Source organism: Momordica charantia, assembly GCF_013281855.1.
Source record: "Momordica charantia cultivar OHB3-1 chromosome 8 unlocalized genomic scaffold, Mcharantia_2.0 BLBB01000008.1, whole genome shotgun sequence".
NCBI lineage: Eukaryota > Viridiplantae > Streptophyta > Magnoliopsida > Cucurbitales > Cucurbitaceae > Momordica > Momordica charantia.
This window is the reverse complement of record NW_028275166.1, coordinates 8,372,255-8,391,615: the sequence shown is the minus strand read 5'-3', so window position 1 is coordinate 8,391,615 and position 19,361 is coordinate 8,372,255. Positions and strand designations below refer to the sequence as shown.

Below are 19,361 nucleotides of genomic sequence, written 5' to 3'. Positions count from 1 at the left end.
TTTGTCAAAAAAAAAAAAAAACTTATAAATAAGTTAATTTTCTAATTTCTTTTTAGAGAAATTATGAAATGTAATATCATAACATATAAAAATTTCTCACACAGCTTTCATAATTGGAAATGGATTTTTAAGATGGGGATTTAGATATGTATTAAGGAAATCTAAAGAAAATTTCATGGGGTAAGGACTATAAATATTTACCTAATAAATAATTATAACATTTTGTCGAATCGTCTCATGTCCTCCAAGTCACACGATGTTTCAATTGAAAGAACTGTGATCGAGTGGTTCCTACCAGATGTGGATTAAGATAGATTAACCCTTGCCTATATATATATATATGAACTAGATTATTTGTCCCCAAAGGTTAGAGGTTCAAATTTTCCAACTAAAACTAACTAAAAATGGATGATTATAGTTATGAGATGTATCTTGTTCGTGCATATCAATTCTAGATGAGGGGCTGAGCTGACATTTGAATTGGGGTGACCTCTTTATCTGTTATTATAAGCCGAGGACTTGTATGTTATGGTGCTCGATCCATATCCACTTCAAAAACTTAAGTTAATACTTGGGTCTCGACTAGTGTCGAGTCGAACTTAGTGAACTTGCGTAGAAATTGTTTTGTAATTAAGGAGTGAACATTGCCTTGAGGGCTTTGAAAAATGTTACCCTACCATTTTGACGTTTTACACCGACAGTCAATGAATTTTATCCTTGTAGAGTTCGTGTTTTCAAGTTGGCACCGAACAAGATTCCTACAAGTCGATCAGGGGTAACCTCTTGCCTACCACCCTTAGCTTTCTCATCCTCGACTTTATCTCAACTGAAAGCCTTGATACATGTCCTCGAAAGGTCCACATGACAGGCTCTAATTCCACCCATATAACAATAGCATTATACATATATTTTTGTCAGATTTAATCTTATAACAGTTGTAGTTCTTTTTTATTATTACAATATTTAAATCGAAAACTCCCAAAGATCCAAAATGTGAATAGCAAAGCATATAGTAGGTGCGCAATGTAGGGGTTGCACTTTACCAATTTCAAGGACATTCCCAGCGATTGTCTTCTATTTGTCTTCCTTCATTATTTTATTAACCCACTTAGATCTTGGACTATATATTATATTTTAAATTCATCTGTGAATTATTGCACAAATATATATTACTACTACATCAAGCATATGCTTCTATACCAAACCCTAACATATGGTTATTTTTTTTCCACTTCTTTTTTCTTGGTGAAAATGGGTAACATGATTTGCACTTATAATGGGTGCTCCAATGTCAAGTGATTTTTTTTTCATTTGAGATGTCATTTTAATCACCTATACTTGTAATGAGTTGGAAATATTGTTTTTTAAGTTCCTATTTGTTTAAAAGGTTCCATTTTTTTTTAAAGTTTTAACGATTTTCAATTATAAAAATGTGAATATTAAAAAAAGGATTTATGATAAACTTACATGATATAATACTCAAATTAGGATCATTCTCGACCAGTTTTAAATGCATTCATTAACAAAAATGTTAAAACATAGGGACTAAAAATTTACTTTTGGACTAAATTGAAAAAAAAAATCAAACGTTATAAACTAAAAGCATAATTTTTAAAATTTCAATACCATCAAAAGTTTAAATTAGCCAAAAAAAACCCCCTTTTAAAAACTATCTCAAGATAAAACCCTAAATCCCCAAAAAGAAAATCTCAAAAACTCTTCAAAGTTTTTCTCATTTTATCTACTAGAAAAACCCATCAAGTTTAGTGACCTGGAAATGCAGCCCACCAGCTTTCTGAGCTACATAACTTTATACAAAAGCAAAGGCAAGAAATTAAATATAGAAATGAATTAATGAAGGGAAGAAGATTACAAAGAGCACCCACTTCTGTAAAGTGTTTGCTAGAGAGAGCATAGATTTTAACAAGTTTTCTTCAAAATCTTTCCATTCCCTTTGAGAAAAATTCAACCACAAAAGAAATCTATATGGTTTTGGCTAAGGGCTTTGTTTGGTTGCATTTACAAGGAAATATATGACAAAAGTGTGGATAGAAAGCAACAGAAAGAAAAGTTGTTCCCTTTCTTTCTTTTCTTTTCCTTTTCCTTTTCTTTTTCTTTCTCCAAGTTTATTTTTTTTCAGGTGGGTTTGATTCTCTTTGAAAGCATAAATTGGAGGAGCTCATAAATTTTTTTTTTCAGAAGAATTTTTGTGGCAAATGATGGGTGGAAACCCTAGTAATTGGTGGAGCATGCTGCCACCTAATTCTCTCTCTGCTCCTCAATTTGTTCTTGGATCTTCTCCACTTCCTTTGAGTTCCATGGCTGATCACCATAATATTCTTCATAACCCAGAACCCAATTCACAATCATGGAGCCAATTACTTGTGTAAAATTCTCTCTCTCTATTTTTCTACACATATATGTAATTTCTCTCATTTCATGGAATTTAAACTATGCCCACTTTGATTTGTTGTAATTTTCTTTCAGTGGTGGATTGCAAGAAGCTGGGGATCATGAAGAGAGGTTGGTTTTGAATAGTAATAATTTTGAAGCAAAAAAGTTTGAAACTTTGGAGGGCAGAATATTGATTCCATTTCCCAGATTTGGAGTTGGTAGTGGTGGTGATGTGTTGAAGCAAGAAAGTTGCTGTGAAAGTAGAAGTAAAAATTTGTCATTTTTATGGAATAATAATGAAGAATCATCATCATCATCACCTGCTGCTGCTGCTTCTTCTTCCTCTAACTCTAATTCTGTCAATAGCTGCTTAACTAGTAATGCCATATTGGACTTCTCTTTCCACAAAGTTGATTCCAAAAACCAAATCCCTGATCACAATTATTCATCTGAGGTAAATTCAAGTAGAAAAAATACTTTTTGATCTTTTTTATTTGTGGCCACACTCGAAAACTTTTTAATTTTTTTGTGTGTTTTCCATAATTACCTAGTGTGCTAGCACAGCCGCCACTGGTGGTGGAGTGTGTAAGAAGGCTAGGGTTCAGCCCACCTCCGGCCAGCCTCCGATGAAGGTATGCACCGCGAGATATCGAAACTTCTGTATCGAAATTGAATCAAAATGTCTGATTGGATGAACGAATTGAACCCTTGATCTTTTTTCTTTTCAAATTAGTCACAAAATTCAGTTTTTTTTTTTTTTTTTTTGGTGTTGTGAATCAGGTGAGAAAGGAGAAGGTAGGGGACAGAATCACAGCCCTCCACCAGCTGGTTTCTCCATTTGGAAAGGTAATTTAATCAAAGAAAGGCTATTGCTTTAAGATATCATATAATTAATTTTCTGATCTCTTCTTCAAATCTATAACAAATTAAAACTCTCTTTAGTGTACTTTTTTTCTTCTTGTTTATAACCTCAAAAGAATTCTCCATGTTGTGGTTTTTTTTTTTTTTTCCTTTTTTTGTGTTTTTTGCAGACTGACACTGCTTCTGTCTTGTCAGAGGCTATTGGGTATGTCAGATTCCTTCAGAGTCAGATTGAGGTCAAGCTCTATAACCCCATTAGTTTCTTCATTTCTTTATACTCAGAAAAAACCACTAAGAAAAGAACTATTTGGGAAGTTATGCAGTACAAAGTTTTATGAATATTATTCTAATGCTAAGCTTTGATTTTGTATTTCCTTATGAATATATATTTGCAGGCTCTGATCTCTCCATATTTGGGCAATTCATCAAAACCCACAAAGAAGGAGCAGTTTGTAAGTTTCTTTGAACCAAAACCCATTTTTGACATTTCTCCATTACCCAAAAAAAAAAAAGTCGAAATCTTTGACCCAATTTCACATTTCCAAACAAAACCCAAATCTTTTTGTTTTCTCTCTCTCTCTATAAGTAGATGAAAAGACATGAACTTATATATTACAATTGTTTTCTTTTTTTGGTACTTGAAGAGAACATTAAATGATGGGAGAAATTTGAGAGAAGTTGAAGGAGAGAGGGGAAGAAGTTGTGTATTTCCTGAAGACCCTGGTCAGGTATTATTGTTGCTTTATTGGATCCATCACTCTTACAAAAATTCAACTAAAAGAGAGAGAGAGAGAGAGATGAAAGAATCTCTAAAGAGATTAAAAATTTTGAAAACAGAAAAAGAAGAACCCTATTTTTTTATTCATAAAGGAAAGAAGTGAAAGAACAAGGGTCTCAGCTTTATACCAACTTTAACATTTTTTAAAAGTTACCCTAGAGAGCATTATTTGTGACTTCTTAATTGTTTTGGAATCATTAAAGGGTTTGATAAAAAAATTTAAAATAAAATTAATTACTTTTTTTTATTTAAATAATATTTTGTGTTTCTTTTTCTTTTCTTTTGGCCATTGCAGCTCTTGAATGACAATAGCCTGAAAAGAAAACTACCTCCTCACCAGGTATTCTTTAATCTTCTCTCTCTTTTTGAATGTTTTTATTTGCAATTACACACCCATCATTCTCATAATCATATTTAGGATTATGGCATAATTAAAATGGTAATAGAAGTGAACAGTGTTTATATTTAGGAAAATTGAAAATTGGAATGGAAATGAACTATATTTATATTTAGGGAAATTAACTATATTTTCTTTACACCTTCCCATTCTTGATCATTTTCAAGTTATGATCATGATTTGTTTGATTTTTTTTTTTTTTAAAAAAAGACCATTAAAATATTTGGAATTTTTTAAATTAGACCCTTCAAGGTATTTAGTGTGAAAAAATTAGGGCTTACAGATATAGGTATGGGATGGAAGGTCGAACCTTCCAGGAAAGATAATAAATATCTTATTCATATTAAATTATGTTCATATGGATAGTTCTTTCAAATATTGAGAGTTTATATAGATCGACCCCTTTTCAACTTTTACCTTCTAATTACATTGTCTTTTGTGCTACATGTGATACTTTGTGAAAACTAACCAGTTTTTAGATTCAATATTTAGATGAGAAAATTGAAAGAGAGAAAATAAGAAAGAAAGAAGACATGCATGTCTACTTTTGATATCTTGGGTAGCTTCCAAAATTCCCTTAATAAACTAACTTAATTTTTAAAATTTAAAAATAAAAATAAAATGGTTATCAAACGAGTCTAAAATTTTAAGAGCAGATTTTGAATGGGCAGGAAAACGAAGGAGGAAAGGACTTGAGGAGTAGAGGGCTTTGCTTGGTACCTGTATCTTGTACACAGCTTGTACAGAGTGACATTAATGGAGCTGATTATTGGGCTCAAGCTTACAATGGCAGTTTCTAACTCCTCCTCAAAATACCTATGCTTGGTGCTATGCTATCCATTATTCTCTATATTATTGCTGATTAATTAGGAATTAAGATGCTAACTTTTTCTTTCCCTTTTGAATAAACATGTGTTTAGATTTTTTCTTAAATATGTTCCCCTTTTTAAATGTAACTCAATCAAACCTTAGCCAAGATAATAAGTGACATATCTACGGTTTCTTTTTTGAGTACCACGTGTGGGGATGGAGGATCGAACTCACAACTTCTTGATTGGAGATATATGCCGCATGTTGGCTAATATATCTGCAATTTGTTGAGACAACAACTCTTTTTTATATCTTTTGCTCATATAATTTCACTTTTGGATTCTACTTAATTAACGGTCCTTGCATCAGTGAAAATGTTGTCTACGCCTAATTTTTCTTATTTCTGGCCGATATAAAATTACGTTTGTATATCGAAAAATTCTGCCTTCAAATGCAAAAGGATCAAAAGAGAGTCTTCAAATAATAGCCATTCTAATTCATTTAGAATAATGGTTAGTGAAGTAGTGGCAAATATTATTTATAAAAAAAAATATATACATATAACACTCTTTAAAAAAAACGGATGACTAATTTTAAAATAACAACTTTACCCAAGTGATCTATTTGTAATATATTTGTTATATATATGTGATATATATGTGATATACATATACTACTGATATAAGTAAAAATTTGTGCTATATTTGAAAAAAAAAACAGTTAAGCATATTTTGAAATACATAAAAAAAAAAAATTTTACTACCCACTGCAATTTACCTAATTGTTACTTGACCAATCAATTTCTCGTACCTTTTATAATCCAAAACCTAGTTGAGCCTCTCTCCTCAATCTTTCTATAGAAATATATTGCTTATCTAATAGAGTTTTAATCGGTACTCACAATTTCTTGTTCAACAATTGGAAGATTCCTATTGAACTCCACAATCCTAATATCATCTCTTCTTGATTAACATAATGATTACTTTCAATTCTATCTTTCATTTTAGCCAATTTTAGTAAAATTAACCAGAAATTGGACATTTTTCATTTTCATATGTTATTTATTCAACAATGCAGACTTTTTTTTCCAGGTATGAATGGTTCAGTGTGCGCCCGTTACAATTTTGTTGTAAGAGCATATCATAATTATCCTCTTCAATCTTTCAAATTCGTAATTAAACAATTTTTTTACTTGGAACTGAAGAATGGAGTCGACATATTTCCATAAATAATTGATATAATTTTAGTTCATTTCAAAGATTTCATCCGTATGCCGACAATCGATACAAGGGGATGTATAAACTAAGCAATCAATATCATAAGCAAAACTAAAAATATCAACAAAACATCGATAATATAAATATAAATAGCAAATAACTAACTTAGGAATCATTTTTATAATTTTTCTTAAAATAGCCATAGTTGATCAATTTTTCTATCAACAATTGTATTTATTTATATATGAGAGTTTCACCATATCTGACATCTAATTCCTTATAAATTATTTAGATTTTGACATCTCAACCAGAGAGGAAAAAAAAACTGAAAATTTTCAATCTTCAAATCAAAGCCATTCAAACTGATTCCAAAAAATGAAACTGGAAAAATATCACAATCTCAATTCTCAATCAAAATCCTGACCACATTATTTACAGAGCTACATCTCTGGAAAATGATGGCTCAACAATAGCACAACAGGTAATGACAAAAAATAAGCTACTCACTACAACCACCCAAGAGATGTGTCTCTTCAAAACAGCCAAATCAGTGAAAGGTCAAATAAGACATTGTAACTGTCAAAAAGATAATATTTTCTAATCATACATAATTTGACGGTTATGAGTGTAACAGTCACATTATTATGACAGACAATTTCTCATTTCTTGGATAAGAGTATGTGAGAAAATAAGTATATATAAACATGCAACTTATGAGTACAGAATGACATCATAAGCTGTGAAGCTAAGAGAGGATCAAATTGCATAAAAAATCAATGAATAAAGAACTTTGAACTGTGGCACATGGCATTTTCTGCAATTGCTTTTCATTGTAGCAAGGAAAAGAACCAAAGAAAAATGAAAATAGATAAAGAATACATGACCTGAATAGAGGTTAAAAGATTAGAAAGCCCGCCGTTGCAGGGTGCGACTGGGGAAAGGTAGAAGCCGTAAATTCTGAAGCTGTTGTACGCTCTTGTAATCCCGCGCTTTGAACATGGGCTTGTGCAAAATATATGCAAGATGATGATAGGAGTATTGAACGAATACAAATCTGTTTTCTGCCTGAAAAGAAGAACGAATAAGATCAGTAGAAACCAATATCAGATATGCACAATGTTTCTAAAGGAGAATTTCTGAAAACCATGAGAGTAGAATATTTGGAGTTGAAATGCTTGAGAAACTATCTGCCTTTACAATTCTGTTTGGAATTTTGGTTATACAACAGAAAGAAACAAAGAAGATGATGAATTGATCCAAGTATCATGTACCTCTACTCTACGGGAAGAAGTGCCATTTCAATTTCCTGGAGTGATTTTCCTTTTGTTTCCACTACATGTCTCTTCACAAAAAACACAGCGATCAAGCAAAACGTGCCGAAAACTGTATACAGGACCTGGGCTCCTATTTGCTCCAGTAATGGCAGGAAGAGTAAACCGACAAAAAAGTTTATCACCTATTCATGTCCCAACCAGCAAGAATGTGAGACATCCACAAGGTTTCTTTTTTCTTAATTTCCCTAATTCTTTTGTGCTTGCATGCGAAGGGAAGACAAAGAGAAGACAATAAGCAGTGGAGGAACCACAAACCAAACCACAAAAAAAAAACATCCAATTTAATTTTATTACAACAAAAAAACAACTCTGTTTCAAAGGACAAAAATTAAACTAGCTAGTGAAGGGGTTTAGCCGTTCCTATGAATTATGATATCACATGTGAGAATTCTTAAGGATGAATAAACCACTACTCAACCCAAAAGCTTAAGCTGATGGGTTGGGTAAATTTAATTCATTTATATGGATTCTAACACCCCCTTCATTTGTGGACTTGGAAAATTATGCGTTGAACACAGTCCTGCTCTGATACCATCTTAAGGATGAATAAACCACCACTCAACCCAAAAACTTAAGTTGATGGGTTGGGTAAATTTAATTCATTTATATGGATTCTAACAAGGATTTTATTAATGTAATAAATAGTTAAATATTTTGATCAAGTTTATCCATACATTAGCTTCTTTTAAGGGGGTTTGGATTTTTTCCCTTTAAATTATTGTTCCAAGTTCAAGATTGTAAAACAAAAATCAGATAGAGAATACAAGGACCAAAAGAAGCGCAGCAGATGACTTCTTAACAAAGTCTTATCAGGTTGAGCTGAGAAACATAGTACCCAATGAACCGACATGCAAAATGCCATTGCTTTTGCTCGAATTCGACCAGGAAATATTTCTGATAGAAGGAGACCAGGAACAGGACCAGCCCCAAGAGAAAACGTCAGGACAAACCTGCATTGTCCATCTTGTGCTTGTCAGAATGGACCAAGTAATAATTTTCTCTTTGGAACATCCCACATTCATTCGTCTAGCTAGGCATTCCAAGTTTTGTTTCAAAATTTGATTATCAGGATGTTAATAACTCACAGTAACATGCCGCCAGCAGACAGATAGAATGATTCAGTTCTGGATGGAAATGAGCTTGCTCCTACCACTTGGAGGCCCATTGACGCAACCTAGAACAAGACACAGTAGCGTCAAAATATACCAAATGCAAGCTCATATTATGAAAAGTAAAACGTTATCAAGGGCTTACCTAAAAGAAATTTGTATGCGATTTTTAATTTTACCTAATTTAGTTGTACCAGACTCGTACATGTTGCATAAGTAGTTTGCGGCTTTTATGTGGGACCAAAATCATGCTATAAAGAGCATAACCATACATCTTTTTGTTTCCATAATACGCTAAGAGAGGTCCTATCGAAACTTTCCAGAAGGAAAATTTCATATACGATGTAAAAGAAATAGAGCTGGAAAAATATAATAATTTAGTTTGAAATTTAATAGAACTGGAAAAATATAATAATTTAGTTTGAAATTTAGTCTCATAGTTGCTACTTTAGAACACAAGAACATGGTTGTCCTGTTCAGTCTCACAGTTTCTACTAAGATATCCTTTTAAACCAAAGAGCATTTTTCCCCAGAAAAGCACCAGAACAATTACCATGCCTGAAAAACTCCAAAGAAGCAGCACCCTTCTTCCAAGTTTATCCATTAGTATCGTTGCAACAACTGACCCTGAAAGATGGAAAAGATAAAGGCAAATACCAGCGTAATCTCATATCTGAACTGGAAGCTGATCACAGTCAGAGCCAACGTACCTAAAAGATTTGCTACTCCTATACAAATATTTGCACGATCTGAAGGTACGCCAAAACTTTTGAAGACAGTAGAAGAGAAATAGAAAACAGCATTTATGCCAGAGAGCTGCTGTAAAGCAAAAAGGGTTGAACCAATGAAAACCACTGCAAAATTTGACATGTAAATGTAATAATTTAGAGAAAAAAAAAGTTTCATAAAGAGTTAAAAGTATGTCAGAAACCATTAAGTGATCATTGATTACATTGTACAATACCTTTGAAATGGCGGCCATGGAGTAACTCTGATAACTTCACTGCATCTGCATCATCTCCTTTATCAGACTTTGACAATTCAGCATATGCGTATTTAACATGTGCCCCTCCCAGAAGCTTCTCAATTTCAGCCTCAGCTTCAGCAGTTCTTCCACTCTGAAAGAAATGCAGAAGAGATAGTTAGAAATCACTTTCAGAATTTAACAAGAAATAGTCCATGAAATGGGGAGCATGAAACAACATATATTGGCATATGAGTCTGAGATGCTAGATCATCAATTTTTCTATATCTAATAGAACTCAAGAGAGACCATCAGAGAATTATAGAAGCAGATTATTATATGAATTTGGCTACATAACTTGAATTTATCCTTCAGAAAAATCTTCTGATATTCTGAAAACTAATATTCTTTTGAGCACCGCAAACTATTATGACAAAGGCAGTTAATGGTGTAATTATTGTGTCCTGTGTCACATAGAACTGATTGACTGATTGAAGCATGCCAGTGGTACAATGAAATGAAGTAGGATAGGAAGATATCAGAGCCTTGAGATGTTTTCCAACACAAACAAGAAGGAAGAAAGCAGAGAAATAAAAGAATGGTTTACAAAGTCATAATTCCTATTCGCATTAATATGTAAATGACTACTAAAGTACATGATATGTCACCATTTAGCCATGACATGATATACCCATATGGAATTAATAATATATGTGCATGCTTGGGGGAAAGAAACCGAAACTGTAATTCCCTAAACTTACTTTGAGTTCAACCAATTTACAACCGTGAACATGAAGAAAGCTAACTCTCAGACACTAGTTGATAAACTTCCCAAGAGACCATTTAAATTATATATGGGATAATTACCTTGAAAAGCCAATGAGGACTTTCAGCAGAAAATTCCATCAAAAGGGCAAGTAAAGCAGCAGGAATGACTGATGCCCAAAAACAAGCCCGCCACCTGAGAAAATCTTCCAGTCAGAAAAGCTGTGATATCTGCTGATGTTCATAGAGAAATTGGTGAACTGTTCAATTTGCACAGATATGAAATGAAAATTTTGACGTATTCTTGAACCACGCATTTCCTGGTACATTACTTACCAACCCACTATTCCCTTGGCTTGAAGTCCCATAAATAGGGATCCCAGAAGACCGAGACATGATGAAATCTGAGTAAAAGTTCCAAAAGTACCTCTTACATAAGCTGGTGATACCTGCTCAATATAAATAAAGATTAACTGAAAACAAGGCAAACTGAAAGTAAGATCTTAATTTTAATTCCAGAGAGTGGCTTGCGGTACAAACTATCAAGATATTATGTACCTCAGAAACATAGAGTGCTGCAACAGCTGGGCCAAGACCCATCCCAGTTCCAACAAATAACCTCCCAAGAAGCATTCCCCAGAGGTTTTTTGTGGTTGCACTACAATCATATTTGTGCATAGAAAGAAAATTACTAATGAAACTGAATTAATTTGTAACAGATTGACAGTAATAAGATAGGACATGTTTTGGAACTTGAAATTGTGAGATATTATAAAAATGATCTAAAGGAGTAGAGTAAAGATTTATGAGGTTTAAAATGGATTAATTGCAAGTTAGAAAACAATGTACAAGAATCAATATGGTAAGCGAACAGCATTTGAATTTTTACTAAATATCAAGAACAAAAGTGGGTCTATCTAGTACCAGGAGTGAATCACTTGGGATTATGCTTCACAAAATGCTTACCTCATGGATGCACCAATTATCATTGGTAATGCACAGAGCTGCAATGCTCTACGACGCCCTAACCCATCTGCAATCCAGCCACTAACTAGAGATCCAAGAAAGGCACCACCTAAACACGTACTTACTACGAGACCTTTATTTAAAAAAAGAAAAAAAAACATTAGATTAATTGTTTTTTCCAAAAACACAAATCAAAATGCTAGAACACATATCTCTATAATCACCTTCGGCCAATGTACTCCCACTGAAGGCAAGGTCTAAGGAAATACTCTCTAAGGTTTCATTAACTACACTGCATCGTCAAAGATAACCAACTAATTGATTAAATCAATTTGAAACATACAATGGTGAATGTTTAACGAAACATAAAAGTAATATTTGGAATGGTGATGATTGAGGACATACCCAAGATGGTAGCCAAACAAAAACGAAGAAAGAGTTGCTACTACTACATGCCGCAAGGAGCGTCTCCATGAAGGGTGTCCACTTCCAGTAGAACGCACTAAAACATGTCGAGTAGTTAAACAGTTAGTTTCATTCCAGATGACAAAGAAATCATGAAAATCTTGATAGAGGCATTGCTGCCATACCTGAACTCTCTTGTTTACCATGAGCATCATCTGTATAGTCCTTCGATGCTGCACGTTTGTAAGTTGAGGACATGTCCACGACATGGCGCCCCCTCATGGCGTAAATGTTATAAACGAGCTCTCCTCAAAACCAGCTGCAGAAAAACTGCCTATTACTATTAGGAACTCGGTTACCAGTGGCACCTGAAAACGGAAAGACAACACAGGATGTTGAGTTTCAATAGGATCGATTAAGGATGTCGAGTTTCAATAGGATACCATCTTAAGATGCAAAAGGATCGCGAATGTCCAATCACAGTCACAATTAGCAGAGAGAATAAAAACCTCATGAATGCAGGGCATCTATATAGCCACAGATTATCTAATATTTCCAAATACTTTTTAAATTAAGTTATTCCCGCAGTTCAATACATTTCAGTACGGGCCGTTGATTGATTATAAAGCATGAACAAGAAGACATTCATGTCAACATCTCGTAGTAATCTATCCGATCGATACAAGAGACCTGATCGTCTCAACAACTAATTACCGAAAACATAAATTCTGCATAAAAACAAGACCGACACGCAACCGGCAGAGGAGGAAACGAGAAATCAAATGCGAATGATGAAGAGAAGAGATTAAATCAGAAAGATCAGGTGAGAAGTAAGTGTACGGCATAAATCGGAGAGGTTATGAATCAAAAATCGGAAGAAATAGAAAGACGAGGAAGCGAGAGGGCGGAGTAGTGACTAAAATGCGCCGGGCGAGGGCTGCAGCGGCGATGATAGCTCCGATGGAAGACGAACTGATTCCGGCATTGGAAATCGGCGGAGAGAGAGAATTGAGAGTCGTTGGATTCGCTGCTAAAAGAAGCCGATGAGGAAGGAAGTGGTTCCTGAATGTGTGAATTATGTGGTGATGGAGCTTCCCTCTCAGGCCTAACACCTGTGCATGTTTGTCGGAGCTGCCATTATTCACCTGCTCTTCTCCTCAGACTAACCATCTCATTTCCCAATAATTCTCAACATTCCCGCCAAACAATGGAAAAATAAAAATTATAGAAAGTTAAGACAAATCACAATTATTGAATTTCTTTTAAAATAGATATTAGAATTCATAACGTATTAATCCGAGATAGTTGTACACAAAGATAAAATAATTGTATTCTTTTAATGGGATGATTTAACCTTTTTTTTTTTTAAGTTGTTAGAACTTAGATCTCCCTGGTTTTAAAATAATGTTATGTGACTATAAATGAATGAGAATAATATCCCTAATTAATATTCAAATATTTATCTTTTAACACATTAGCATTTAGATTTGACAGATATTAAAGAACTTTAATACATACAATTATAGTCACATTATCTATTTGTTATAGAGTTTTTGCAGTGCAACAAATTTGGGGATGAATGGTTATTGAACTTTGACCTCTAGACTATTTATTATATAGGTAATGTACAACGTTATAGCCAACATGAATATACTCAACAATAAACAACATTTATTTCTTCTTTTAAAGTTGGAGTTCAAATTCTCATACCCTATATTCGTTCTACTAAAAAATCAAAATAATAAAATATAATTAATAGGTTGCCCAACTACTACCTATACCTATAGCGTATGTTCACAATCCATATACATATTTGCAAATATATCATTTATTTATTAAATATAATGGATAGAAAATAACGGTAACTACCAAATAATTAATGTTTTTTGGGCCAACTTGAGATATGATAAAAAAAAATAGCAAAATAGCAACCATATTTTGATTTTTCAAATATAGCATTTTTTTCCCAAAAAACAGAGGCCCACATATTAAATGATAACATTGGACTGCAGGCCCAAACCCAAGCTTAAAAAACTCTATATTTCAATTTCCATTTAATTTCCGTATGATATAAATGTGATATACTACTGATATAAGTGTGTGATATACTTTTAATATGTATATCTAATATACATGTGATATAGTATGAGCGTCTGATATACTATTAATTTGAGTATTCGATATAGTACTAAAATAATTGTTTGATATACTGATATGATTATATGATATACTATTGATGTGATAACCTGATTTACATATGATATAATGTTGATTTTACTTTAGCAAAAGAATGAAATATGGTATTTATTAGCAAAAGTACAACAATATTCAAAATTAGAATCAATAGATAACTTTCTAAAGATGCTAGCACCAACCCAAATAGAAATCTTTAGAAATTGATCATTTAGACACTTTATGTCATTTAATATTAGGAGATGTCCACTACAGTTATTAGTGCATCTAATTCGTTGAATATCTGAAAAGAGTCCACGAGATGCACTAATATTCAATCTAAATGGGAACTTTGTAAGATTTTGATTGAGGGAGTTTAACTCGATTACAAGTTTAAATTGTTTTAATGAATACCTTAATATTGATTAGATTCAGGTGTACATTAGATGTATATCAAAAATATATCAGAAGTGCATCGGATATACATCAGATATAGATTTGATGGATATCAGATACAGATATTCATCAGATGTATATCATATATAAATTGGATGTATATCATATACGATTTGATGTATATCAGATATCATAAGGGTAAAATTAGAATAATAAAAATCTCGAAAATAAAAATTAAAATATTTTACTATATTTGAAAATTTAAAAAATTAGTGACATTTTGTGAAATACATAAAATATTTTTGCTATCTACTACAATTATCCATGTTTTTTTTAAGATCAAATAATTAATATTTAAATGTTAGTCTGCGGTTAATATTAGATATTTTGAAAGTTGGATAAGGAGAGTGGAAGAAACCTAAAAACTTGTAGACTAAAATGAAATTTAATTTAAACCAAACTTAAAAAAAAAAAAAAGAAAGAAATTAGATTGATGTGTAAAAAAATCAATAATAATTTAAGCATCGTGAGAAATTTACTCTTGAAGTCTAGTGACATGAAGTATTGAAGTTTTTAATTAATTTAGCGTGGTGTTTCTCAAAACAACGTGTGATGATAAATAAAACATTAAAAATAAAAAAAAAATTTAACTAGATTGGTTGTAGGAATGACATTTATAGGAGCATGGATTAAATGTAGTCTAAGGAGAGGACTGAAAAGAGAGAGCGAAAACGCTATGGAAAATTTTAAGAAAAATACTAGAAGTTTTTATGGTACATCAATATGTCCATTATTTCAATCTTTTCAATTAGATGAATATGTCACGTATGTGTCAAGGTCAACATTGAATACTTCTTCTTTCAACTTCCTCACTTATTGTTGTTATCACCTTCGATTGAAGATAAATAATGATAGAAATGTTACAGATTTCTAGGAAGTCAATTGTTGTAACATTATTGTTCATCTTGACTAGAAATTACGACTCGCCTTCACGTTCTCAAAAGTAGCTTTCCTATGATATATCTTTCTTTACATGGACTAGAGTGATTAAAATGAATTTTCTTTTCTGTATTTGATTCAACTATTTTTCTTTTAGAATTTAGAATCTCGATATATAATTAAAGTAGTACAATAATCCAGCCTTGGATTATGTAGATGATAATGTGGTGCCATATAAAAGGTGAAAATCAAAAAGCAGCACTACTATATTTTAAGTTGAGAAAATTTCGAGCTAGGTGCATGTTACTTCTAAATAAAGGTATGCTTCATTTGTGTTGAGTTGAACTAAATCAAATTAACATAACTTTCTCATTTATGATGATGGTATAGCGCGCCATCAATGACATTATCTATTTTCAAGTAGATAGAGAAAATTATATATTTAAAAAACTTTCTCTGTACATTATTAAAATTATATTTACATAGAGTAGCAAGTTTACCAGCTTCATTATTATTAATGTGATCATTTATGTTGAATGTATGCCTTTTTATTTGTCTTTATTGCCTTTGAGGACATGGTTTTTTTTTCATGTGTGTTTGTGTAGCCTACTTTTTCCCTCTCCCCCATAATTTCTCCAACTTTTCCTCCTCAATTTTCCTCTGACATTTTGTCCTTTTATTGTTTCTAGTTTGATTTATTTCTGGTTTCAAAAAGCTGAGTTTGATTCTACTGGGTTTCCATTGGCTTGTCTCTCTCATTTTGTCTTTCTTCTGATTTGGCTATGGAGATGAGAAACATTACATCTCTAAAAGCAAATAAAAAAGAGACATAAAGTTGAAGATCAGTGTTGGAAATCAGAGAGAGCAAATGGAAAACAATGAGCTCTTCTTTTGTTTCTTCATTTGGATTCCTATGGGGACATTTTGTTTTAATATTCATATTATCTACCATTCCCAACTACCTTCAACTTCAGATGAGAAAAATGCAAAGTAAATAACTACGTTTTGGGAAATATTGTTTGAAATGCAGATGAGATTAAAACAACCGTTTTATTCCAACGTCGTATTTGTTATTGGATGAAATAGTCTGCTACGTAGTCCTCTCGCTAGGAAATTAAACATGTGTTTGGGCTTCAGCTGATCAGACAGGTTGAGGATGAGATGAGCCAAATCAAAGTTACCTACACCCAGCTACCGTCCTAAAAACACGGATGTCATCGATGTAAAAGTAGTTGAATACAAAATATGAAGTAATGAAATAGTAGGACAAGTTTTTCAAAGCTCCTCTAGAAAAGTTGGGGTTCATTCTTTATCGAAGGTAAGCAATTTCTACTCAACCTTATTACTAAAGCTGATCGCACTAGCTAGTTCAAACTCAGTATTAACTTAAGTTTCAAAGTGTATGTGGCTGAACACTACACCGATGAAAGGTTCTATTGGCAGGTTATTACCTCGATTGATTGGACATTCATCTCAAATTAGTCGTCTGTCCTTCACCTCGTCTAGAATACTTGCATCAACAATATTTATGATAGTCAAAATTATTGCTATACAAATTAGAGACAAGTTTGAATCTACAAAAAATGACATATAATGTCTAACCACTAGAGCCCTTAGAAGTACTATAATATCTTTAATTAGTTAGTGTTATGTTGAAGTTAAGTTGGCTAACTCTTTAATTCCTTGTACCACCAACCCTTCAAGACATGAATTTGAATCCAAGAAAATAAATATCAAAATTAATTAATAACCAAAATCATCTCATGACTTTGTAGTTACTTAAGAAAATAAATAGAAGATGTTATTATTTGAAAAATAAAATAGAACATATTATTAAGAAATCACTTGTCTAAATAGCGGTCATCAAAAGATATTATAAACTTAGGTTATATCACATAAGTGCTCTTTATAATAAAAGATAAATTTTCCTCAAATTTTGGAATAAATAAATCATGTGGTTTATTTCAACTTATTTAATTTCGACTCTGTTTGCATTTTTAATTTGTTATTTTGTTTTAATTTTAATGAAATTATTAAGGTTATCTTTGATAACAGTTTTATTTAATTTTTTTTATTAAAAAAATTATGCCTACTTTTTTCTTAATTTATTTAATGTATTTTTCTTACCATTCTTACCAACATATTTAAATTATTGGTAAATTTTTCAAAACAAAAATAAAATTTTAAATTTGACTGGAATTGTGAAAACATTAAAAAGAGAGAGATTACAAAGTAAAATAACACACATATATATATTATTTTTAAGCTAAATTTTCAAAGATAAAATAGTTCTAATGGAAGGATTTTTTTTTTAAAGATAAAATAAGATATAGGATTAAAAATACAATTCAAACTTGCTTTTGTTTCGGTTCACACTTTTTGGGCAAATTAAAGAAAAAAACAAAGGAAAATTGGACGCAACCCCATCAATTACACAAGGACATAAGTCATGCATAAGTCCAATCAGCTGAAAGTATATTGCCATGTCATCAGTTCCGTGTTGACTTTTTGGTTTGACTGTTGATGTCCTTCATATAATTAATAATTTATTTAATGTTAGTTAATCAATATTTATTATTCCCTAATTAACATATTAACATCTGTATATGCTACCTATAATTCAATTTCATATTTCAGCAACGATTAACACATCTGTATTAGTTCTGCTTAATTAATCAGTTAATTATTATATTTTAATGAATAACTAATATTAAATAACTAAGTACATTAATTTATTATGTGCCAAATATATAATTTCATCCTCAATATTTGTGTCATTTTTCAACTTCAAACCTTAATTTTTAAAATAGTCTAATTTACCCGCCTTACATATTAAGGGAAAGAGACCAACATATATAATTCCATCTTTTAATAATTAATGTCATTTTTTAATTAATATTTTAAAGCCTTCTATTTCAATTTTCACTTTTAATATTTTTAAAACCCAATAAAATTGCTACTATATTAACTATTATGGGTTTACCTAATAGTACTAGAACGTGTGGAAAAAAATAGGAATCTTGTGATATAGCTACCTACTAATTAGGATACTAAAGTTATGAGTTTCTTAATCTTTAATTAAAAAATTTATCCATTAAGATTGCTACGATATTAAATAACATTTCTGTTAAAACCCAATGGCACTGGAATATGTGAGAAAAAAACAAAATTAAAGAGAGACTCTAGAAATTAAATGAGCTCAAAATCCGGTGGTAGCTATCTTACTTAATTAGGATATTAAAATTATACAAATTTCTTAAAAATGAAATATTGTAATTAGAAAGGTTACTTTGTGAGATTAACTAGAGGCACGTACTAAGCTAACTTACATTACTAACTTACCATTCATTTATTTTTAAAATAGTATTTTAAATTTTTTTTTCTGTGTCAATTTCGGAGGACAATATTTGCCTACAACACATGTTAGGTAAGTGTTCCTACCATCTTTATGATATGTTTTGTAGGGGATCGAAATGCAGCTGCCACGTGTCACACCATCGGAACAATGCATTGAGGAGTACTCCAAGAAATGAGCCATGAGTATATATGAAAGTTGAAAAGGCAGAATTCAGTTACATTTGGGCACCAATCTCCAGTCCAACCATTACAACTCTCAACCTGTCGTGCCACCATCTTCAGAGCAGCCGACGACTTCGAGAAAGAAGGTAGTAAATATCAACGAAATCTCCACATAATACAGTAATCTAGGGAATAATTGACAAGAGGTTATTGATGACTTTTCCAAGCCATGGTCGCCTATAAATCAAAAGGGTAAAACTTACTAATATACGGCACGTTTGAATCTCTACTAAAAGTCTAATATACTAAATTCCAACCTCTATTGACTTGAGTAT

The 19,361-nt window shown here is 31.9% G+C and overlaps 2 protein-coding genes across 6 annotated transcripts; one reads left to right on the top strand and one right to left on the bottom strand.

Annotated features, from left to right (window-relative positions):
* Nucleotides 1-1,870: 1,870 nt before the first annotated feature.
* Nucleotides 1,871-5,441, top strand: LOC111021027 (transcription factor bHLH68). Of its 5 annotated transcripts, none has more exons than XM_088127042.1 (10): nucleotides 1,873-2,070; nucleotides 2,200-2,386; nucleotides 2,488-2,848; nucleotides 2,946-3,026; nucleotides 3,175-3,240; nucleotides 3,426-3,491; nucleotides 3,651-3,707; nucleotides 3,900-3,983; nucleotides 4,329-4,373; nucleotides 5,087-5,441. In XM_088127042.1, the coding sequence occupies exons 1-10, from the start codon at nucleotides 2,034-2,036 to the stop codon at nucleotides 5,228-5,230; spliced, it is 1,128 nt and encodes a 375-aa protein (XP_087983168.1). In that variant the 5' UTR covers nucleotides 1,873-2,033; the 3' UTR covers nucleotides 5,231-5,441. The 5 variants fall into 5 exon arrangements, with proteins under 5 accessions (XP_087983172.1, XP_087983171.1, XP_087983168.1 ...); XM_088127043.1 differs by having other exon boundaries at nucleotides 1,874-2,070; nucleotides 5,102-5,441; XM_088127046.1 differs by lacking the exon at nucleotides 3,900-3,983 and having other exon boundaries at nucleotides 1,871-2,070; nucleotides 5,102-5,441.
* Nucleotides 5,442-7,218: 1,777 nt separating this feature from the next.
* SGB1 (Major facilitator superfamily protein) lies at nucleotides 7,219-13,226 on the bottom strand. Its single transcript, XM_022297953.2, has 14 exons — nucleotides 12,186-13,226; nucleotides 12,001-12,097; nucleotides 11,820-11,887; nucleotides 11,596-11,728; nucleotides 11,188-11,287; nucleotides 10,966-11,078; nucleotides 10,732-10,825; nucleotides 9,865-10,018; nucleotides 9,611-9,754; nucleotides 9,454-9,527; nucleotides 8,877-8,965; nucleotides 8,627-8,741; nucleotides 7,729-7,913; nucleotides 7,219-7,522 (listed from the first exon to the last, which is right to left on the bottom strand). Exons 1-13 carry the CDS (start codon nucleotides 12,280-12,282, stop codon nucleotides 7,731-7,733), a joined length of 1,461 nt encoding a protein of 486 aa, XP_022153645.1. The 5' UTR covers nucleotides 12,283-13,226; the 3' UTR covers nucleotides 7,219-7,522; nucleotides 7,729-7,730.
* Nucleotides 13,227-19,361: the final 6,135 nt, after the last annotated feature.

Bases quoted from the DNA above. Each gene is read 5' to 3' on its own strand.
- LOC111021027 (XM_088127042.1), top strand. From the start codon at position 2,034: ATGACAAAAGTGTGGATAGAAAGCAACAGAAAGAAAA. The intron at 2,387-2,487 runs GTAAAATTCTCT...ATTTTCTTTCAG, and splicing joins TCATGGAGCCAATTACTTGT to TGGTGGATTGCAAGAAGCTG. The intron at 2,849-2,945 runs GTAAATTCAAGT...ATAATTACCTAG, and splicing joins ATCACAATTATTCATCTGAG to TGTGCTAGCACAGCCGCCAC.
- SGB1 (XM_022297953.2), bottom strand. From the start codon at position 12,282: ATGAGGGGGCGCCATGTCGTGGACATGTCCTCAACTTACAAACGTGCA. The intron at 9,755-9,864 runs GTATTGTACAAT...CAAATTTTGCAG, and splicing joins CCATGGCCGCCATTTCAAAG to TGGTTTTCATTGGTTCAACC. The intron at 9,528-9,610 runs GTACGTTGGCTC...TCCATCTTTCAG, and splicing joins AGGAGTAGCAAATCTTTTAG to GGTCAGTTGTTGCAACGATA.